Source organism: Haemorhous mexicanus, chromosome 11 (assembly GCF_027477595.1).
Source record: "Haemorhous mexicanus isolate bHaeMex1 chromosome 11, bHaeMex1.pri, whole genome shotgun sequence".
NCBI lineage: Eukaryota > Metazoa > Chordata > Aves > Passeriformes > Fringillidae > Haemorhous > Haemorhous mexicanus.
This window is the reverse complement of record NC_082351.1, coordinates 10,319,994-10,343,131: the sequence shown is the minus strand read 5'-3', so window position 1 is coordinate 10,343,131 and position 23,138 is coordinate 10,319,994. Positions and strand designations below refer to the sequence as shown.

The window sequence follows — 23,138 nt, the reverse complement described above, 5'->3', positions numbered from 1 at the left end:
CCCTCCCCCGCGCTCCTCTCTCCGCCCCAGCGCTCGGCCCCGGTGAGCCGTGCCGCCGCATCGCAAAGCCCGTCCTCAGACCGGGTCCAGCCGCTACCGCCCGAGACCCGCCGCAGCCCTCCCGCGTCGCACACATGGAGGATTACCACAAACCCGACCAGCAGACGCTGCAGGCGCTGAAGGACACGGCCAACCGGCTCCGCATCAGCTCCATCAAGGCCACGACCGCGGCCGGCTCCGGGTGAGTGAGGGAGGCGGGCGTGCAGCGACCCAGCCCCGGCCGCACACCAGAGCCGCGCTCCCGCATCCCGGGGCTGCATCCGGCCTCGGGATGGTGCTGGGAGGGGCCGTGCCGGGCTCCCGCTGCCCGGACACGCTCCGGTGCCCCGGGGGCACAGCCCCGGTCCCGCCGTCCGCTTCCCGCCGGCGGTGCCGGGATGCCGCGGGCCCGGCCGTGCCGGCCGCGGGAGGGCTGGGGCGGCGTGCGCGGGGATGGGCAGGGGCAGGGCCGATCCCGCCGGAGCCCCGGCACCCCCGGCGCTGATGGATGCGGAGGCGGCACGTGTGGAAATGGCGGCCGGGGGCTCCGCGGGCAGAGCCCGCCCGGGCCGGGCCACGTCGGTCGCCGGTGCCGCCGGCTGTTGTGACTGGGAGAGAATGCTAAGTTTGGGCAGGACTGGAAACCAAAGAATTTGTGCCCGAGGCGCAAGCGGCTTCTTTTTCATTGCGTGCCCGTCAGTTGGAACTAATTCTGCACAGAATTTCAAGTGAGCCCAAGCGGGATTATCTGTGCAATGCCCGCGGTCTCCAATGGGCAGTTTATTCAGGCCTCTGGACAGGATTTAGTGTGGGCTCTGATGTGTGCAGATTCCAGGGTTATCCTTTCTTTGATCGCGCTTTACCTATGGAAAAAAAATCTCTGCAAACAATCAGCTTTTAGTCATGTAAAATTAAAGCCATTCTTGCTGCTTGAAAAAATATATGAATGCTTCCATATAAAGTGCTGGGCTTTTTTTCTTTTTTACATATATCCTGTCTTGTTGCAATTTCCTCCTTTGGCCCTCTTTGAAACTAGCTGCAGTGTTTAAAAAAAAAAAATCTGAACGAATCCCTTGGATGCTGAGGTTTCTGTGAAGAAAGGTGAGGTGCAAAATATTATAAAGCTTCTTTGAATTGCCTTACAGTCCCCACCCTGTGCCTGGCATGAGCTCCCTCACATGGCTCTCGAAGCTGAACTTTACTCGTTCGTTTGCAGACAGCAAATGAAAGTGCTGCTGTTGTTCTTCCTGTGAAATGGGGTGTTGCACGCGGGAAACCTCTCAGCAAGTCAGAGCAGTGCTTTTTTACAAATCTGTCTTGTTGGGTCCAATCTGGAGAGACGAGGATGGGATACCCAACAACTGCCCTTTTAGTTCTTGATTTGTTTCAGAGCTGCAGTGTACAGGATTACACAAGTCTGTGTGAAAGTGTAAATTGAAAAATTGTGCTTTGTAAAGCCTGGGCTTCTGTGTTCAGTTTCCAGTAAGTATTTTAAGCAGGCCACAGGGTATGGTATGAACTGTCTCATCAACAGATAAAATTATTTCTCTGTTTTGTCTGATGTGCTGTTTAAGAATAAGGATCATACTACAGCCTCTGTTTCTCTTCTGCGGTCCATGATCTTGACCAGTAAAACCATTCTCACCATACTGATGAAGAAACAGTAAAAGTAGTTTTACTCGAGCTTTTTATTCCCTGGTTCATCTGTGCTACAATACTGAGTCCTTCAAGCACAAAGGCATTTCATTAATCCCTCTGGTTTATTCTGCCACTGGAGTTGTGTAGTCTGAAATTATTACACAACCTAATAACAAGCAGATTATGAAAGATGGGCTCTTGAGAGAAGATTCTGTTGATAAATAATATATTTTCTTAATAAGATTTGATTGCCAAGATGATGGTGTAGTAATTGCCCGAAAGACATACAGTCTGTTGTGGAGTTAGGCAAAGCATGTACATTTCCAAAGCAGCTGTGCATTATGAATGTTTTCCAAAAACTGAGACGGTGTGCTTTGCTTAAATTGCTGGTGTGCACTGAGGATGGGAAAAGATGTTTGAATAGAAGTTAAGTTTAAATAGAAGCTTACAGTTAGTTAAATATGTGAATTGTCATGATGGCTTTGACTTTGTTAAGAAAATACATGTTTGTTAAAGGTGTAGCTTGTAAAAATGGAAGGAAATACTTGCAATAAAAGCAATTCAGAAAAAACAGGACCTTCCTACTACTTTCAAGGAAGTAATTTCTGTGAACTGCGGCAGGTATTGCAACACAAACGGTGGTGTGGTAGATATGTCACACCAGTTCTTGCAGTCTTTACTTCTTTTACCTTCTGTTAAAGAAAGTACAGTCTTTGCCTGGACAAGACCTAACTCTGATCCTGAAGTTGCTCAAACACATCACTTTGAGTATTTCATCAGCTGGAGTGGAAAAATTCAGTGAACTGGAAAAAAAATTTTGTGCTCAAAATTACTTACGTGGGCAAAAAATTTGATGAGGTTAGTTGTAAAGATTGACCATACTTGCTTTGGGGTGTGGAAGAGCTTTTCCTTTTAGATAAGTAGTGCACACATTCCCATTGAAATGGGTAGAGTGTCTGTTGTAGCTGATGATAAATTTCTGCAGTTTTGAAACAGTGTCTTGGCTTCCTAGAGCAGGATGGATACATTCTTAAGAGTGGAAGTTGCAAGAGTTTCTTAAGAGGCAGTTAAGTTTCATAATATGTGATATGATCACTTGTTGCAGATTATTTTTTCTTCAGTTTTTTTGGTTTTGACTCAGAGTTCCATTTTAGCTTTCCACTGTTATCCTTTGAAATGTGTGGATACATGTAGATGGAACAAATATCAATTGATGCACAGTAATAAAAAACCCCTACAAAACTAACTTGGAGCAATCATTTTACCCTTTTTTGTGTGTGGATCCAGGATTTTGGTGTTCTAGTGTACTTTGGTTTGGTTTCCTACCGAAGGACTGTATTTCGAAGTTAAGGCTTTTTTTATTTCTGATAGTAGAAATTAATTTAATTAACCTGTAGCTTTAACAAGATGTTTTTCCAATTTTCAGGTAATTTATTAAATTTTTCTACTTTTTTTTTATTTCCACATGCTACCATTTTAGGTGGTTTAAAACTTTTTTAATCAAGACCAGGAGTTCATAGAAGTATGGTTAAGTATAAAGTTAATAAAATTAAAGGAATGACAGCTTTAAACAAGCATGTAAGGCTTATTGATTAACTCAAATATATAAATATTTACTAATATGTTTGAACCATGGTTTAAAGCTAATTTTCTTGGTTCCCTGTGTGTGAGTACTTACTAAGGGATGGAGACTAACCATAATTTGTATTTTGCTAGTGTTTTGCATGTTTTTATTCTCTTATTACAGTTATGTTGGGGATGTTGGGTGGGAAGGTTTATTACTATGAATAGAAAATATTCTGGTTAAAGTTCTAGTGAAAGTGTTGTCTAATCCTAACATGCATGGTAAATGTACATGTAGGAAACAAAAGTGACACTTTCATAGTCAGTTTATCCTGTTTTACAAGGAGGATCAAATATTTGAAGAATAGCCTGCTAAAGATTAAAAGGAAATGTGGGTAGAAGAGGAAGTGAGAAGAAACTGCTTTTTCAACCTCCTTACTATTCATCATCCACTTTCCTGTACTTCAGTAGCAATGTCTGATGTCAAGAATTATGTTTACATCAGTAAAATCTTTCCATACTCAATAAAGATTTTTAAGGAGCCTCCTTACCCCTTTTAAGCTTTATGGCAAGTGAAAAGCCAAGGCTGGTACCCCCAAGTGGTCAAATGGTGCCACCCACTCCAGGTGCCTAAGAACTACAGTGTAAATTACAGTAATCTAGAGAAATAAAAGTAATTCTGTGCCCTTCTATTGCACTTCCAATGAAACATATACCTTGTCATTGAATAACTCCATATTTGCTACTTGCATAACCTCTTCACATAACTTTATGTTCACTTGGTACTTTATGGCACAGTTGCCTGTGAAATGGGCCTGTGTATTCCTAAGGCAAGTTATAGTTGAGTATGAATTCCTGCTGCTGTTATCCCAGACAATTCAATGGGAGACACTACACCAGATACTTTAAAATGTTTGACAAACCAACTCATACAATATTTCAAACTTATAAAGATGTAAATGTAGAAAATGTTAGTTCCCCTCTTAGCCAAAGATTAAGCAATTTAGTATTTTATGACATGTGTCTGGGTGTTTACTGGAGACAGTAAATTTCCATATCCAGTTTCAGTAGAAGATGGAACAAGAATTGCATTATTTAATGTCCTCTTTAAAAATCAGAATTCTTATTCTGCCAACTCTAATGTGGTACACTGAAATGGTTCCTAAGTTATACTATTATAAATGTTCCAGAACTCTCTGCAGAAGTTAATCTTGCATTACCAATCCCTGCATGTGCATCAGAGCCTGAACAAGTCCTGATGCCATGCTTTTAATTTCTCCACTCAGCTAGTGGCTCCAGTTCTGTGGAAAGCTGCCCTTGTTTCCTCTGCATTGGTGTGAATTTCTGCCACCAGACGAATCAGTGGAGTCTGATTTCAGGCCCAGGCTGACACAGCCTGTTCTGACTGTCCTGTGCTCCAGCCACCCCTTCAGGTGGTGGTCCTTGGCATGGAAAAGAAGGGAGATATCTAAAAAACAAGTCCTTGAGCTGTCAGCAGGGTCTTGATTGAGCACCCATTTCAACCAGATCAGAGGCTCCCTTTGCCTCAAAGTATTTGATTGGCACTGGGGGAACAGCACAGGGGTGGGATATCAAACACTTCAGATTTGTGTATTTTAATGCTGAGGAGTTGGGGTCTGATGAAGTAATACTTTGAAGATGTGGTCCTGAGCAAACAGTAACACAAGTAGTAATCTTGGGTCTTCTTGACTTGTAGCCACCCTACATCATGTTGCAGTGCAGCAGAGATTATGTCTGTGCTGTTTTTCCATACCATGAGGTACAAAGTGCAAGACCCCAGAAACGCCAGCAACGACCGGTTTGTTCTTTCAAAGGTAAATAAATAATTACTGGTTTGCTGTCCTGTTACAGTCTGCTAGCAAAGAGCTGTCTGTCTGTACATTTAATTGACTTGTCTTTTTGACTTGTGTTTACATACACTTACATCTGCAGAGAAGTCTGTTGGAAATATTTAAGAGCCTGGAATGTGGCTGCTTCAGAAAGAAAGAAACTGGCTGAATTAAGTTACAACATACCTTAAAAACAGTTTAAAAAGGGTTTTTGTAATGTGTCCTGATAAGTCTTAACTCCACTATGTTAAGTTGTTGTAATGTTAAATAATAAATATTATATTGTCTATACAATATATCAGGATGCAGTAAAGTCTATTTTATTTTTCTAACAAGGCAGTTGCAGTTGGCTTTTGTGCTCTCTTGTTAAATGCAGCCCTGCTGTTCTGCCTGCAGCCATCTCACAGTGGGCACTAATTCCTGCCAGCTTCTCAGGGAGCATTGCATGAAACAGGGCAGGTTAGTGAGTAGTTTGGAGTTTGCATTCCTACTGTGCCAGTAAGGTACTAAAGCCAGTGTGGGTCAGAAAACACTTAAACCCCAGTCTGTGCTGCCTGTTAGTGTTTCTGATCCCTTTTACATTGTCTCCTTTCAAATCACAGGGATATATTGTTCATATGACATAAAGGCAGGTGAGGGGCCTTCAGAAGACACAAAACATGGCAAATGATGTAAAACATGGCAGATGAAGTGCTCCAGTGATGCACATTCCATCTTTTATTCAGAGTTCCTCACGTGGTGGCTCACAGCAGCGCTGTGGAGCCCATGGTGAATATCCTTGTGCTGGATGTAGCTGTTGCCATGTCTGGTGGCCACTCTTAAAGAAGGAATTGAGTGAGAAGCAAGCAGTTGATGCTGAGGTGATGAAGCACTGAGAGTCACTTCCTCATGTTTACTTAACTCTCGAATTTACCAGTGTTTCTGTCCAGAGTTGCTAAATGGCTTCAAACCTCTGCATGCTCTTTTGACTCCTGAGGAGTGGAAGATAACTGCTCCACAAAGGTCTGAGTGTACAAAGTGTAAAACTTTGCCTGTTGTCACTCACTGCATTCAACCCTGAGTGCATTCATATTAAAGGAAGCTCCAGTGAGATAACACTGCTCATCCTGCTGGGGTGCTGTAAGCAGGGGCACGGGATACTTGGAAACAAGCATCAGTGTGATTGTGTGCATTGTAAAAATGTTTAAAAACTCCATGCCTTCCTGATGGGCACAAGAACCTGATTTCAGTGCTTGTCAGCTTTGTAGAGTTTTGTCCTGACAGTTGGCAATTATGAAACTTGTGTTTTGTTTACAATTTCTGTTTCTCTCTAGGGTCACGCAGCACCAATTTTATATTCTGTTTGGGCAGAGGCTGGCTTTCTACAAGAAGCAGAATTACTGAACTTGAGGAAAATTGATTCTGTCCTAGAAGGACACCCAGTGCCAGTGAGTGCTCATAATCTTTGATCCAAAAGTGTTTTCTGTGAAACAACAAGTGTATGTATTTCACAGCAATTTTGGTTAGCAGCTGTTCAGTACAGGAAAGATAAAGACTAAGAAGGATGATGGCGTTTATGGCTTCACAACTGAATTTGAATTTGAACTGTATTTGAGCATGTAGAAACAGCCTTTATTGTAGTAGTAAAGTTCCCCTACAGCCCTGCATGGCAGTATTTTCCATTTCATAAATGTTTAGGTAAAGTTCCATCCATTCCCAGCCAGTTGTTTCAATTGATTCTTTTTTACACAAAATCATCAATTCTTATCTGCTGCCATCCAAAGCATAGCCGAGAAATTCCATTCCCTCTCAGAGTGCCCAGTTAGCTTGTAACAGTCAACATGAAGGAAATTGCATTGTTGGGAAATCAGGAGTTCAAGATTTAGAGGGACTTGCACATTGTTATGGATGAAAAGCTGCATTTTGGTGTATGTTGAACCATCTTCTAGCACTGGAAATTACTTCCTCTATTTCATAACTATAAAATAATCATCTTTTTATTCTCAGAGACAAGCCTTCACTGATGTGGCTACTGGATCCCTTGGGCAGGGTCTTGGTGCTGCTTGTGGAATGGCATACACTGGCAAATTCTTTGACAGAGCCAGGTAATTCCATTTCCATATGTTATGATTATAGGCATTCAATGGGAAAATTTTGTTAAAATAAATTAGATAGATAGATAGATTCTATCTATCTATCTATCTATCTATCTATCTATCTATCTATCATCTATCTTTCTCCTTTATTCAATCCCAAATCTGATTTCAAATTCAGGTTTTAAATGATAGATAATTACAAAGCTGTTGCCAGTGAAACTACCAAGGGTTTAAAGATGAGCAACAATTAGTGCATATGTGTGTTTCTTTTGTAACCTGACAGCATTGCAAGCTGATGTTCCTGAACAGAGAAGACAGGGAGTTGTTGGAGGAGCCTCTAACTTCCAGAGAGTAACTGATATACATTTTGAGACTGAATGTGTCCCTTTAGAAGGAAAGTGCAAGGTGGAGAGGTCTGTTCAAAGTCAGATGACAAATAATGGAGAACATTGGATAAGGAACCGTTATGGTCAATAACAGCATAACTGAATCATAAAGTAGGGCTCCAAAATGTTATCAGAAAGGCACTCAACTCCACAGAGACAAAAATGACTGCTCCTGCCATTTGTTTTGTGCACAAGAAAAGAAGATGTCTAAAGGCAAATCTGTATGAGGAGGAAAATAGCCTGATGTGGTTGATATATTTTATTTGACAGTTCTAGTACATCCGAGCATAGGCTGCCCAGTTAATGTGTCCTACACTTCACTAGCTTGAAATCATTTCTGTGAAAGATGACTTGCTGATTTTAATTGAGTTTAGCAGATGCTATGTGTGGAAAAAATCTAACTAGTGCTTACATGACAAAAGGAAAAGGTGGTCTTGCATGCAGCACTGGGGAGCAGCTTAAGTGCAAGGAGTTCACATTTAGCTGAAGGCAGGTAGGAATCAGATCAAAAGTCTGTTATAGCTTCATGTTGAGTAAAGAAATAATCACTGACAGCCATCTCAATTATTTTGTTTTAAAATTATATATTTGAAGAATAATTTACTTTTTTTTTTTTCATTTTAGTGGGTAATAAATATTTACAAAGTTTTGTTGTCCAGAAGAAGAGTGGTAGTAAAAGACAAATGATATGGCTGAATTTGGTAGAGATGAGGCAGCACTCCTGCTTAATTGAGCTTTACCTAAATAAAGGGCTTCAGTGACTGGAGAAAGAGTCTACAAAGTCATTTAATGTTGGTTATCTTTTTACTGAACTCTGAATTTGTTATGCAGTATGCTTTAATCCATAGCTGAGCTCATCCACAATTTAGAGTTTCCTGAAATTAATTCCTGTTGGTTGCCCTTCCAGAGGGTATATGGGAGGAAGGAGGAAGCAGAGGTAACTGTCCCTGCATTGTTCAGGATCTTGCTGAGTCACAGTGACAGTGTTCAATGGGCTTGTTCAGTCAGGCCTTGCAGTGGGAGGCTTAAGACTTGATTTTTTTGAGACAAAGGTTTGGAAAGGAGTGCAGTATTTCTCATCTTATTTTTCTAACATGTAACGGCTCATAACTATTTTAATTTGATTTCTCTAAGGTTACGTAACTTTAGCTGAGGTGAATGCATTGAACAATAGGAATTGAGTTTAAGAAAAATGAAGTGAATTCTTACTATGAATTATTGGAGGAGTTTTGATTTAATAGTGCTCACAAATCAAACCTAATTTATTTTCATTTTTAATTTCTTCTAGCTATCGAGTGTACTGTCTGCTTGGAGATGGAGAGTTATCTGAAGGCTCTGTTTGGGAGGCAATGGCCTTTGCTGGCTTTTACAAGCTTGATAATCTTGTTGCTATATTTGATATTAATCGTCTTGGACAAAGTGACCCTGCTCCTCTGCAGCATCACGTTGAAATCTACCAGAAACGCTGCGAGGCCTTTGGGTATGTGAGTGGGAGAAGCTCAGGATAATCTCTCATTTGAAAATGGATGTTCTGTTTGCTTCTCAGAATTGTTCAAATGAGCTTTCAGCTCTAAAGGATTCCATCAGCAAGGAAGAGGGTCTTTCACAATGCCTGATAATGGTCAACTTTAGGGCTGCAGCAGGAATATTGGAAGTGGCAAAATTTGTTGGTTTTGAGGAAAAATAAGGACTGCTTGCCCAGATATATCTGTCAAGGATCTTATAACTGTTTTTAACACATCAAATTCAGATTTTATAACTGTAACCATATGTCCTATTATAGCAAGTAGATCAGAAAAAACCAGCATGGAAAGTAAGAGAATTCTTTGTGTATTGGCTTTCATTTAGTTTCCTATTTCTATGCAGATGCAGAGTTCATGCTAAAAAAAATTGTCAGATACAATAGAAATCAAATTATGCCTGAGTATTTTGGGTTTTTTTAATCAACGTCTATTGTCAGTTTTCATCTTATTTCTAGATGTTTGATTTGCTCTTGTGATTAAAAATGGCCATTATGTCTGAAGCAATGTAGGATAACTTAGTTATCTGTGGGCTGTGAATTTTGCATATAGTTGTTGATCCCTCTGTGACTCATTTTGCATTATAAAAAAGCAGCTGTGCTATTTTTTATGGTCTCAAATAAATGCTAGTTCGTGTTTCTGGCATACTTTGGGTCTCTTAAAAAGACACTGCACTGGAATGAAGTTAGTATTTGTTATTGTTATTGCTGACTACCAGAGTGTGTCACATGCTAAAACCCTTTAGAAACAGTTGATCTGTTTGTGTTCTTAGCTGGCATGCCATCATCGTGGATGGACACAGTGTGGAGGAGCTTTGCAAAGCCTTTGGCCAGGCCAAACATCAGCCAACAGCCATCATTGCAAAGACTTTTAAAGGCAAAGGCATATCAGGTAATAAAACAGTTCTTGCTTTGCATACACACGTAGATATGATGTATACCTAGTGCTGCAGTACAGGTAGCTGCACATCTGAGCAACAGCATGCAGAAGGTGATTGACCCTCTGTACCTGTCAGCAACATTATTGCTGAGGAAATTGATTTGGTCCTATCAAGTGAGACGTGTGCCAGCTATGGAGTGTTCTATCCGTGGGATGGAGCAAATGTACACTCAGTGTGTCAAGGGTTGCCAGGATTCCCTTTAGCCACAGCTTTTAGCAGCACTCTGAGCTTGTCTTTCTGATCAGATAAATATTAATAACAGCAGTGAATATCTTCATTCCTTTTCATTGAGTAAGCAAGCAAAGTTCATTATTTACAGTGACTGAAGGAAAAGGGTATCAGCCAGAGAGGTGATTTGGCTGTTAGTGCTGGGTGCACAGATAAGAGTCATCAGAAGCTATTAAAATAAAGCTGTGAAATATCAGATCTTGTTTGAATTGGACACCTTGGTTAACTGTTGTTTCAAACTTATCTGAGTTTGTTTAAATAGAATTGTTGAAATTTCACGGGAAATGTTCACTGATTTACTGGTTGCTTCCTGCCACACTGAGGTCTGTTAGGGACCAAATTTACAAATAATTTCAGTAGAAGGTGCTGGGATTTTGTCACAAGTTTGGAATATATGTAATTTGATTAAGTAAAATTCCTCCTATTTGTTTAAATATGTCTGTCTTAATGCAGTTAAATACTACTGTAATTGTTCAAAGAATTTCTTCTTGGAAGAAAATATTGGACTGTCATACTTCACTGCACTTTCATCTGGGTAAAATCTGCAGCTAAAAACCTAAATTGTTTTTATACTTTTCTTACTTGTAATGTGACTTTAAATACACAGGTGTTGAAGATAAGGAAAGCTGGCATGGAAAGCCCCTTCCAAAAAATATGGCTGAGCAGGTCATTCAGGAAATAGATGACAGAATCCAGAACAAGAAAAAGCTTTCTCCAGCCCTTCCAGAAGAAGATGCACCTATAGTAAATATTAGAAACATTAAGATGCCATCTCCACCAACTTACAAAGTGGGAGAAAAGGTATCCCTTTTTTTTCACTGATGGTCAGATATTTCAAAGTGTGAGACTGTTTAACAGGATGGCAGGAGGTTTTGTGTTATCTCTTCCCCCAGTTGCAACTACCCTCCTTTTCTCAGTAGGCAGACACCTATTTCTGTGGTGTAACAGAGACAGTCAACTTGCTGGGTATCGGAAAGGTATATAAATATATTAAAATATGGAGATTCATATCACTCTTCATTTCCTGATCATTATCAATTTTCTAAACTATTTTATGTGCCTTTGAAATTAAAGAAACTCCTTGAGGTTCAGTGAATGTCTATGATTGGAAAGCAAGGTTTAAACATTTCCTAGCCAGATTGGTGGGGAGTTGCCAATTTCAGTACAGATGTATTTTCTAATGCTTCACTGTAGGTTTGTTTACTCTTCTGTGTGTCACCGTACTCATATGTACTTTTGATACTGCTATCATTTGAAAACAATAAAACAAGGGGGGAAAAAGCCTCTAGAAACTAGCAAGTAACAGCAGCCCTGGTGTGTTTTCCTGTTGCAGTGGGCCACCCGCAAGGCTTACGGGGTTGCGCTTGCCAAACTGGGCCACGCCAACGATCGAGTGATTGCCCTGGACGGCGACACAAAGAACTCCACCTTCTCAGAGCTCTTCAAGAAGGAACATCCCAGTCGCTACATTGAGTGCTACATTGCTGAGCAGAACATGGTAACTGCTCCCTTGGGTTTATTGAAAGATCACTATGACCATTCAGTGTGAGTCCCCTTACAGTGGGGATCTAATACTTGTTTTTCAAATAAATGTGAGGTAATTGTAGCAAAAACCAATTTAGGAACCTTGTTCTAATTTCCATTTTTCTAAAGAAGTGCCTTTTAGTAAATACCAGTCCAAATAACACAGGTAAATCCATTCTCTCTTACTAATGATGATTTTTGTCTTCTGGAGATAGCAAGACCATGTCCATTGGACTGAGAACCTAAGCTTTTGATCCAGGAGAAGAAAGAGAGGGACAAGTCTTAAAAATCTTTGAATGGTTGCTTTAAGCAGATAAAGAAAAGAAGCTGCCAGTAAGAGTCAACAATAACAGCTAGCAGTTGAAGCATGGAGCAGAGGAGATGCAGGAGAATAGATACTGGGAGGGTGAGTTGCCTCCTTTCCTTTCTGGAAATGCCAGCAATTAGAAGCAGGACTAAACAGAGATTTTTAATCTGCATTGAGAGCTTCTTGCTAATTTTTAAGGCAAGAAGTCCCACAGATGATGTCCTGGAAACCACTGATAAATGAGGAATTCACTGTTCTTATCCAATGTCCCTCTTTCAGGTGAGCATTGCAGTTGGCTGTGCCACTCGTGACAGGACCGTTGCTTTTGCCAGCACCTTTGCCACCTTCTTCTCGCGGGCGTTCGACCAGATCCGCATGGCCGCCATCTCCGACAGCAACATCAACCTCTGCGGCTCCCACTGCGGCGTCTCCATCGGTAAGGGACCCACGGTGTCCCCAGCCACTCACTGATAGGGGTCTGGCAGCCAGATGGATCCTGCTCTGTGCAGGCAAGCTGTACTGTAGCTGGGGTGGTGTAACACTGGCAGCAGCGATAGGAGGAAGTTGTATTTGCAAGTTCACTTCTGTTGTATTTAGAAAGAATGAGAAAAATTTCAAGCTGTCATCGGCTTGTTTTTCCTCTTTGGCCTGATGAAAATAGGACTTTTCCCTACAAGCTTTCCTACTGTACAAGACTGATATAAAGGGATTGGACTGAAACTGAGGGGTTCAGGTTCCATTTCATCTTTGCAGCTGATGAAAAAAGAGAGGAGAATATTCTCTCTGTGGAGAGAATAGTCATGTGCTTACTGTACCGTTGTTTCCCAGTCTCTTACTGTGAATCTCTCTCTTACTACATCTGTTCTTGTACAGATGCTCTTGTCCATCAATCTCAAAAACACTTTAGAGATCACACATTTGAAATAACCATTTCAACTTATCCCAGTATTTTTTACTACTGAAATTGTTAATATGGTGATTTAAAAAATCCAAAATCTCTTACATACTAATGAAACAGGAACTGTGAAGCTGTTACATAATTCAGAAAATTGAATCATAGAAAGTTTTGGTTGGAAAGATCTTAAAGGTCATCTCCTTCCAACATCTCCCACTCGACCAGGTTGCTCAAAGTGAGGGAGGACTTACCCTTGGTTGTCTTGAATGAACTCCCTCTCCCCATGTGCCTTAGTACAGATTCTAGGAGGATCTGTTCCAGGATCTTCCCAGGCACAGAGTGGTAGCGGTAGTTCCCAGGATTCTCTCTTTTCCCCTTTTTAAAACCAGGTGCAGAATTTCCCTTTTTCCAGTCACTGGGGACTCCACCTACTGCTGTGACTTTGCAGGGGAGTGTCTTGGTAGCTACCTCAGCCAATTCCCTCAGGACTCTAGGATGCATCTGGTCAGCTCCCATGGACTCTTGTATGTTGAGGTTCCTCAGGAGGTCACAAGCCTGATCTGTTGTGGTTTAAACCCAGCTGGACACCAAGTACCACCCAGCCACTCACATACTCTCTGTCCCTGCAATGGGATTGGAAGGAGAATCAGAAAAACACTTGTAAGTTAGCTGCTACTACTACTACTACTAATTGTAATTATAAAAATAAACTCCGAAAAACAAGCACAATGCAATTTCTCAACACCCACTGACCAATGCCCAGCCTCTTCCCTGAGCTGTGGTCAGCCCCTTCCAGCCAACTCCCCCCCAGTTTGTATGCTGAGCATGGCATTCTGTGGTATGGAATGTCCTTGTGGCCAGCTTGGGCCAGCTCTCTGGGCAATGGTCCCTCCCAGCTTTTTGTCTATCTCCTCACTGGCAGAGGATGAGGACACTGAAAAGTCCTTGATTTAGGATAACAGCACACAGCAACAACCAAAACATTGATGTGTTATCAACAGTATTCTCATCCTAAATCCAAAACACTCCACTGTACCAGCTAAGAAAAAAAATGAGCTATCCCAGCCAAACCCAGGACGTCTTACAGCAAAAGGAATTTTGCTTGTCCAGGCCCTGTCCTGCAGTCCATCCACCTGAGAGGTGTGGGAAAAGGGTTTTTCAGTGGAGACCGAGGCAGCAGAGCCAGCACATCTCAGTCCAACTGGCTGAGGGCCCTCGCCGGCAGAGCTTTCTCTGGTCTTGGCTTCCCACTGTAACTGTTTGGAACACATCAGATCATAGTGGGGGTGGCTTTGTTTTGAAGGAGGAAGAGACTTTTATTTTTTATCTGAAATGTATAGACATGACCCATGAAAACAGGAAGAGACTTGCATACCAAGAAGAAAAATGCAAGTAGACATTCATGCTTGAAAAACTAGTAGGTATTTCTAGGGAAAGTGAAAGAGAGCGAGAGCTGACAGGGGTAGTAAATTCAGGTTCAGTGCTTTCATCAGTTTTTCAGTTGATTTAATAGTTTTGGCTGGCAGTAAGGTTTGGCAAAGAGTTGGATTATTTTTTTTTCCATTTAAAACAAAATAAGTTGATCTGTAATACTGGTAAAGATTTAAAGATGCTTCATAAACACATGTAATCTCATCCCAAACTTCAAACTTAACCTGTAGCAGTACAGTTCTCTGGAGCAGAGACGGTACATATTGTATACGTAATTAAGGGAGACATTCTATTACAAGCCTCTTATTAAAATCAGTCCTTCCACCTTCAGACTTTCAACAAGCAAGGTGCTGATGCAAAAGCCAGTTAGGTTTGGTCCTTGCTGATTTAGGAAGAAAAAACACTTTTGGGTTACCCGAATTGTCTCCTAGAACTACACTTCCAAGTTTCAATTTTCAGCACACATAATGTTCTGCTGGGAGCTGTGACTGTGAAGTGCAGACTTGGATTTATAAAGTTGTTTGAGGTACTAATTTCATTCAAGCCTCAACTTGATTTTCAAAAGAGAATTTCAACCTAAAGTTTTGCAACTTATATAAAGAGCTATATAAAGTTTTATAAAGAGTTTTATGAGTTAATGTAAGTTTTGCAACTTATATGAAGAGTTATAAAAAAAGTTATTCAGAGAAATCCTTTAGCAGTTAAAAAATTCAATTTTAAATGAAAGGGTATGAATGAAGCATACTTCCTATTAGAACTTTGGGTCTGCATGAAATTCCAAATCTGCATGGAATTCAGAATCCAATCTGGACCTGTGGTGAAAATTGAATTTTTATGTATGCAGTTCTAGGCAGACCTGGGCTTCTGCTGCACTGAAATTTGAACCATTAAATTTATGAGAAATACCTGTCACAATGACCTTCTGAACTTGTACAAGTTCACTCCTAGACCAATAGTTGCTGATGGACTGAAACATTAAATAAGTTATAAGATCATATGACAATAATGGAAAAATCTGTATTTTTCAAACTGAACATAAAGGAAAAGAAATCATAGTGTACATATGTCAGAAATAGAAATATCAATTGTTTAGACTGTTTTATATCCTGGACATTTGCTACTGCTCATATTAAGCATTTAATTCTTTTATTAAGCTAGAAATGTAGGTTTTGCAGATGTAATGGAGAATTATACTCTCATTTGATCTGTGGTATTCCAAAACCATATAAATTGACATTTCATAAAGACTTAGGGCCAGACTCAACTTGGTGCCTGTCTCTAAGTTACTCTGAATTGAATTGAGGAGCTCTGAATGTTGGTGGTACTGGCACCACCTTAACTAAAGCAGGACAAGCATGAGTAACTCTCTACATTGGATAATATTCAGATTCAGGATACTGAAATTATCACCTGATAATTTTATTCTTCATAATTTCATTTTCCTTCTATGCCTTCATTGTGTAAGTGCATTTTAGGAAAGGAAAATGCCCACTGGATCCCTCTCATTCAGAGTACACACATTTAGAAACTGATGTTGAGAGGGTTTCTTCATGTCATGATTGAAAGCCAAAACACTTTCTTTTCCTGATCTTTGCTTACTTTATTAGCAATGTGCAGTGGCAGAGTTCAGTGATTGATCTCTTTAATGTGTTTAAAGTTCTTCAGAATCTTGTGCTGCTCTTAGGAAAATATTCTCCTCCTTCCTCGTGAACTCGTCCTTCTTGAATAACAGGTAGTGGGTGCATGTGGGAAGGCCCTTAGCCCTGCTGCTGCAGGCTGTGACATGAGTGGATTCAGAGCTCTGTGCATGGCTGCTTTGGAGCAGTGCCATTCCCAAAGCTCCCTTACATAAGGTCACTGGGGGCGGGGGGTGTTGTGGTGGTTGTTTCTTTAACCATGGAAAATCATGGCACCCAGCACGTGTCCTGGCTAACAGCTCCTTTTCATAGATCTGCAGTTTGTGCCATGAAGTGCTTGAGTTGTTAAATTAACAACACAGATGCCCTATTGCTCCTTAAATGACCTTTTTACAGCATTAAAAAGTACATACATACCCTTCATTTAATCTTGAAATCAGCCTAAGAATTTGAGAGTAGTTTTACCAATTGCATTCTCCATTTCTGATGGGACACATACAATTCTCCTTTCACATTTCCAGCAGTTTAAATCTGGAGGAACACTTATTGACAAGTATAAATTTTGCCTCAGCACATGTAAATCTGAAGATGTTCAGATATCTTGGGACACTCTTTCTATATCTGTACCCTTCCTATTTGGTTGTATTCCTTTTGTGTTGTTTTATTGTTATACTTCATTTCCTATTTTTTCTTTTTAATCCCAGTTCTCTTTCTTTTTAGTCTCTTTCTATCCTTATTTACTGTTTAGATGGTTCCAAGTTTAAGGAGAAGATGATTCTTTTCTCAAGCAGGTAGACTTGCATGTCGTGTGTGTGCCTGATTTTATCCTTTTCTCCTTTTTTGCCTGGTTTACGTTGAACCTCACTTCTATATTGAGTGATTGTCAAAAATGTGCACTTGCTCCTTTATAACCCTGCTTTACTTCTTCCAGGTGAGGATGGGCCATCTCAGATGGGGCTGGAGGATCTGAGCATGTTCCGTGCTATTCCCAACTCCACTGTGTTTTACCCCAGTGATGCTGTAGCCACTGAAAAAGCAGTGGAAATAGCTGCCAACACCAAGGTTTGCATCAGAGTATTTCTGAGTCAGAGAATAATTCTGTCTTTTGTACTACTCTTGTTGCTTTTGGCATGTTTCTTGCATGTCTCTACCCACGTAAATTCTTCCCAAGGCTCCACTGGGGCAGTGGGATGTTTTCTTTCCAAGGAAAGGTTGCAGACATTCTGTCCAGGCTAGTGCAGAATGAACAATCTTGAATGTTGTGGGCCAGATTTGAGGAGATGTAAATGATTACACAAATGCAGTTTGAATCTATATTGAATTAAAGTGTAGGTCTTTAGCAAACCTGAAAGTGCTCTCCTAGTACCTTATCTCTGGGGTCAAACTTGAAGCTGGATATGGAAAAACAAGATATATTGAGGATTTTGATCATCTCCTTAAGCAGTATTTTCCTTGGCTGCCATAGAAGTTTTTCTTGAGAAAGGAGAAAATGATCTGAAAAAATCCAGTCTTGCTACTACAGGTTTTAGTGAAGGAGTGTTACAAATATGATGAGTGGTTTGTGGAAAAAAAGGTGGCAGGTGGGGAAAGAAGTGGGAAGAACAGATTAAAGTTTGCTACCTCCTTTGGAAGGGCATCTGAACTTCAACTGATGAAAAGCCTTTTTCCTTGCTTTCAACCAAGCATTCTTCTCCAATTTAAAATTGACAGAGTAAAAGTTGCACATGTATGGTAAGGTTCCAAGAGTCTAATCAACTCAAGTAGGATTCTCCATTTCCACATGAGAACAGAAGAGAAGGAGGTATCTTGGAATCAGAAAGGAAATTGTAAGTTATCAGTGTGCTTTAAGAGGAGATGAAGTGTTTTGTACTGTTTGAAGCAACCAGCTGCCATGAAGGACTAATGGGAATTGGTGGGGCAGAGTTTACTTATAAGAACCAGAGGCAACATAGGAGGGTGAACATCAGACAAACAGAAAAAGTAATTTTGCTGTATTTTTTTTCATAGGATTTATCAACTAGAATGTCAACACTTTTCTGTTTTCCTAACTTCTAACATGTTTACCTCGGAAACAGGGCATTTGTTTCATCAGAACCAGTCGTCCTGAAAATCCTGTCATTTACAACAACAATGAGGACTTCCATATTGGACAGGCAAAGGTAAATACTGCACAGATAAATAGAATCAGAAAAATATGCAGTATTCCTTTTGTAAAAGCCCTTTTCCCTCTAGTGTTGCAAAGGTTTGATCTTTTCATTAAAATCTCTAGAAATGTAAATAAACCCACTAAGATTAAGTGTTAAAACACATGGACATGTTTTCTTGCAGGTGGTTTTGAAGAGTAAGGATGACCAAGTAACTGTGATTGGAGCAGGAGTCACTCTGCATGAAGCACTGGCTGCAGCAGAGCACCTGAGAAAAGGTGGGGCTTTTTTCCTTTTTGTCATGTAACACAGGAAAAAAAATCAATACCAGTCAGCCTAACTGCTCACCCTTTGTACTGGTAAACATTAATGACTCTGGGCACACAGCTAGTCAGGCACCGTTAGCTGAAACAGTACAACACAGCATGCAGCTGCCAGTCTTGCCTAATGGAGGAGGTTTTAGTTGGCTTAGCAGCATCAGTAGCCACGAAAATTGACAACAGATCACATCAGGGTCTCCTTAGAATTGCTGATCTGTGGTAGTGCCCTGTGGGCAGAGGGTGGGGGATACTGTGTGAGAAGCAGGAGTGGCACCTGGTCTGGTACAGCACCATCGGCTGCAGCAGGCTGGGGCCAGGTCCCAAACCACCACTTGTCACCTGTGTGTGCCCCTGGGCACCTGGCCCTGGGCTGGGCTCACTGCTGACCTGGGTTCCTTTGAATGCAGCAACTCTGAACCACTGTGGGAGGGGTACAAATCTATGGCAGTGCTCAAGTCACTGACATCTCACAGCAATGGTAACCCTTCAATGAAGTAAGAGAAAGAAACCATCAAAAACCCATCTGTGAGTCAGGAGCTTCTCCTCAGGAAGAGATTACAAATAGCAGGAGATAATACAGTAATGCTGCCTGTGGCTTATGGGGAGCTTTGTGTGCAGCATCTGGGTGGACTCATACCTTGTCATGACCTTGAGTCACCAGGCTTAGGACATTTTGAAAATTGTATTTTCAGAACATCGTTATTTTTCTACACTTCCCGTGCTTTACAATGCTCTGCTGGTCCTGAAGTCTCAGTAATCACCTCTGGAGAGATAATCCCATAGTGCAGAGGCAGGGTCTAATACCCAAAATGTATTGGCCACTAAAGAGCCTTCAGTCACAAAATGACAATAGGGCCTCTTCATGTGTAGGAGTCAGCCCAGTGTTCAGCCAGCCAGGACTAGAGACAACCTCACATAATTCCTATTCTTTATAAACAATTGCCATTTGTGTGCAGCTTTAATGAGCCATTGGGCCTGCCTTATGAGGGCAGGGCAGATCTGGGTTTGGTGCCAAACAACCTTAAGGGTGCCCTGGTAGGGCTGGGCAGCTCAGATAGGCACACCTGAGAGGTGGCAACATGCAGTGAAGAAAGAATTCAGAATGCCTACACACCAAAGAATCAGGTGGAAATTGTACTTGGCTTGACAATAAAGGTAAAATAAAGGTCTAGAAAAAAAATTACAATTGACAGCCTGAGTAAGGAGGATTTCTTTGGTGACTGGATTCTCTCTTACCTGGGGAAAGCCAGTTAGATTACTTTTTTACTGATGGGTGCTCCTGGTACCCTTGAGTCCCTCACCCAAGCCTCCTCCATCACGTCTGTGAATAAATGGATATCACTATTCCTCAGGGAGAAAGAATACATATAGAAATTAGGGTTGGCTGGGTTCTGTGGTAGATGAGCCAGAGGTACAGGTACCTGGGAGTTCATGTGGGCAGTTCTCATAATGGTCTAGGAGAGCACAGCCATTGCCTGTACCACTGGCATTGTCTTGCATGTTGCAATTCATTGTTGCAAATAATTTTCATTTGTTTATGCAGAAAAGATCTACATCCGTGTGATTGATCCCTTCACTATAAAGCCCCTGGATAAGAAGACAATACTTGAAAGTGCAAGAGCAACCAAGGGCAGAATCATCACTGTTGAGGACCATTACCATGAAGGTGAGAAGGGTCTGGGAGGTCACAGCCCTCAGAAGCCGGAAGTTCCCAGCTTCTGAGCTGACAGAGTATGAGACCTGATGCTGTCATCTCATGAAAGGAAAAGAGATTTCAGGGGTTTTTGGTGCTGTTAGGGTTATAAAGTGACACTGAGAGTTGAAAGGTTCCAAAGATTTAAGGGGTAATCAGGGCTGCCTTTCTGATTAACTTGGCCTTGTGTGCCCTTTGTGTGCTTGGTCCAAGTGAAGTCTGGATTCATTTGTGCCCATTGAAATTGTAAATTCCTGCTGTGCTGCAGGGCTTCTGCTCAGAGTGTTCTCTGAAAGGCTGTACAGCAGCTTCTTTACAGGTGTGAAATTGCAAGAGACCACTGCTGTGAAGGTTTAAGTATTCCATGTGTCCAAATCTTGGCTCCAGGTTACTTTAAATCAGATGGTTTGGGCAGTTTCCATAGTTTTTCCACTGTTACTTTGGGAAAAATTCCTCCCTTTTTCTTTTCCACTATCATAGATATCTACTAACAGAAATTAGTAGATATAGTTATGAGATTATCTTAATTTAAGGTGAGCATCACTCTTGCCAGGTATCTGAAGTGAGCTGGTTCTACCGTAAGTGCTGAATACACCATGTTTTGTCCCAGACTATGGATGGTGATAGATCACTGAACCTCATAACTTTCTAGCTCAGTGTTCAGCTCTGGACAAGAATTTTACTGCAGGTTTGCAAGACAGCAGAGTTTTAACTGTGAGGTGCTGGACAGGGGCTCTGTGCTGGCACAGTGCTCTGTGGTACAGGCAGGGCAGGTGTCTGTGCTTGCAGGTCTCATCACACTGAGCTCACCAGCTGCATCCACAGAGGTGCATCTGGCTGCAGGCTCAGTTTGGTTAAATCCCACCACGCCTGGAGCTGTGGGCAGCCCTGTGATCCTGGATACACTCTCTGAATGGTAGCACTAAGGTGTCTCTACTACTAGGTCTAACAACACATGCTTTTGACACAAATCCTGTTTTCTTTTTCCCTAGTATTTCTGCTTCCAGTGTCTCTCCTGCCTCCATGCCATTCCCGTGGCATCCTTTGTCCCTGTGACTGATAGTGAGTCAGGGCTGAGCTCTGAGCAAAGGTTGTGAATACATTACATAACCCAGAGAGGTGCCCAGCAGCACGTACAGGCACTGTGAGAACACGGAGCTCTGAAGTGCTGCTGAGATTGGTTGGAATTTCAGCACGTTAAGTACACTTGTAAATGCTCTTCAGTCAAGTGTATTTTTAAACCTCGTTCCTGGTGGCTGATGCTGAGGTGGTGAGAGCTTGCTGACAGTCCTGTGCCCGTGAGAGGCAGGTGTGTCCTGCTGCTTATGGCTGAGTACTTCAGAAATGGCAGCCTGCTTGTCCTCAGGATGCCTTTGGCACAGGACAGGGTTTTCAGTTCACAGTCGGCCCACTCAGACATGTGCGATTGGTGTTCTCCTGAGGCCGGGAATGGAGGCTGTAAGTTGCAGGCCCCACACACACAGTGTGGATGTTCCTGCTGGGATGCTCCATCAGGGCTGTGTCTTCCCTCTCTCCGCAGGTGGCATGGGTGAAGCCGTGTGCGCTGCCGTCGTGGGCGAGCCCGGTGTCACCGTCACTCGCCTGGCCGTGTCCCACGTGCCCCGCAGTGGGAAGCCAGCTGAGCTGCTGAGGATGTTTGGCATTGACAAGGATGCCATCATGCAGGCGGTGAGGGCAGCTGTGTCCAAGTCCAGGAACGCTGAGTAGATCGGAGCATCTCGTGCTGTGTAACGGAAGAGCTGCGTTCGGAGAGGTTAAGGCAGGCAAAGGTGCTTTATGTAGAGAGTTCTAATAAAAATACCAGCTTAAAAAACCTTCTGGGGTTTCATCTCTTCTTTTCTCTGTGGAGTTTGGTGTTGTGGGGCAATACCTGCATGTTTAGAGCCCCTCCTCTGCACTGCCCCCAGCCATTTCAAACCAAAGACAAGGAGGATGTACCCCATGTGCTGGGTGATGCTGAAATGGAATGAGATGTTCCAGGCCCTGGGGAGCCAACGGGGAGGTGAGGTCCAGCAGAGCCCTGGGCTCAGGTAGTGCTGAATGCTGAATGGTAGTGCAGACAACACAAGTGAAGGAAAAAAAGTTGGACCTCCTCAAAGGAACTTGTAGTTTTGAGTGCTTGGCTGATGCTACAGCAAGGGTGATGCTGAGAAGGACTAAAGGATCTGGAAGAAGAACAGGAAATTCTCAGGTACTCAAGAGGATGCAGCTCAATGTGTAAGTTGCTTTTTTGTTGAGAACTGACTTTTCTCATGGGACCTGCTGCAAAATGGCTTAGCTGTTCATCTCACATGGTGGGATGCACTTGGTGACTTTTTAAATGTTTTGCTTATTTTACCCTTAAGCAATTTCTGTAAAATTAAAAATTTATGTTTACTTCAGAGTACCAAATTTAAAACATTAAGTATTGAAACATGTTTCTCATCTTGACTGTTCCACAAATTGCCTTTCAGAAAGACATCAGACAGCAGAGGACACTAAAAAAGCCCTTTTCATCAGAGCAGGGTGACGCTGCAGTTTTCAGTTCATCCAAAAGCCCTTTGCCACTAGCATGGCTACAGTACTCTGAGCAAGACTTTATTTGCAGACTAGCACAAAATATACAGTAGTTTGGGATAGTGAAATATTTCTACAAAGACATGTAAAGGAGCATATAAATACTATGAAATAATTTAATTCATCCTTCTTGCACAATTTAGCCCTTGAGGCATTGGGTGGCAGCTGTGCTGTGTTGGTGCAGGCCTGAGTGCAACTGTTGGTGTTTCTGGCAGTGCAGCTGGAACTGCAGGCAAGAGTGACTGACACTGGTGCTTCAAATTACATACAACAAAAAGTAACCTTTCTAATTTTCTGAGCAAGGCTTGAAATTGTTCCTGTAAAACTCTGAGCTGTTTGGCTTTACAGCTTTCAGATTTACATTTCCTTTA

The 23,138-nt window shown here is 41.9% G+C and overlaps 1 protein-coding gene across 1 annotated transcript; it reads left to right on the top strand.

Annotated features, from left to right (window-relative positions):
- The first annotated feature begins 10 nt into the window (after positions 1–10).
- TKT (transketolase) lies at positions 11–22,025 on the top strand. The gene is made up of 14 exons (XM_059856380.1): positions 11–241; positions 4,958–5,075; positions 6,404–6,517; positions 7,077–7,174; positions 8,840–9,031; positions 9,844–9,962; positions 10,847–11,040; positions 11,573–11,737; positions 12,350–12,506; positions 16,965–17,095; positions 18,109–18,192; positions 18,362–18,455; positions 20,041–20,163; positions 21,731–22,025. Exons 1-14 carry the CDS (start codon positions 135–137, stop codon positions 21,916–21,918), a joined length of 1,884 nt encoding a protein of 627 aa, XP_059712363.1. The 5' UTR covers positions 11–134; the 3' UTR covers positions 21,919–22,025.
- The last annotated feature ends 1,113 nt before the right edge of the window (positions 22,026–23,138 follow it).

Excerpts from the sequence above, each read along its gene's own strand:
- TKT (XM_059856380.1), top strand. The coding sequence starts at position 135 with ATGGAGGATTACCACAAACCCGACCAGCAGACGCTGCAGGCGCTGAAG. Across the intron at positions 6,518-7,076 it reads TAGAAGGACACCCAGTGCCA|AGACAAGCCTTCACTGATGT; the intron begins GTGAGTGCTCAT and ends TTTTATTCTCAG. Across the intron at positions 11,738-12,349 it reads ACATTGCTGAGCAGAACATG|GTGAGCATTGCAGTTGGCTG; the intron begins GTAACTGCTCCC and ends TCCCTCTTTCAG.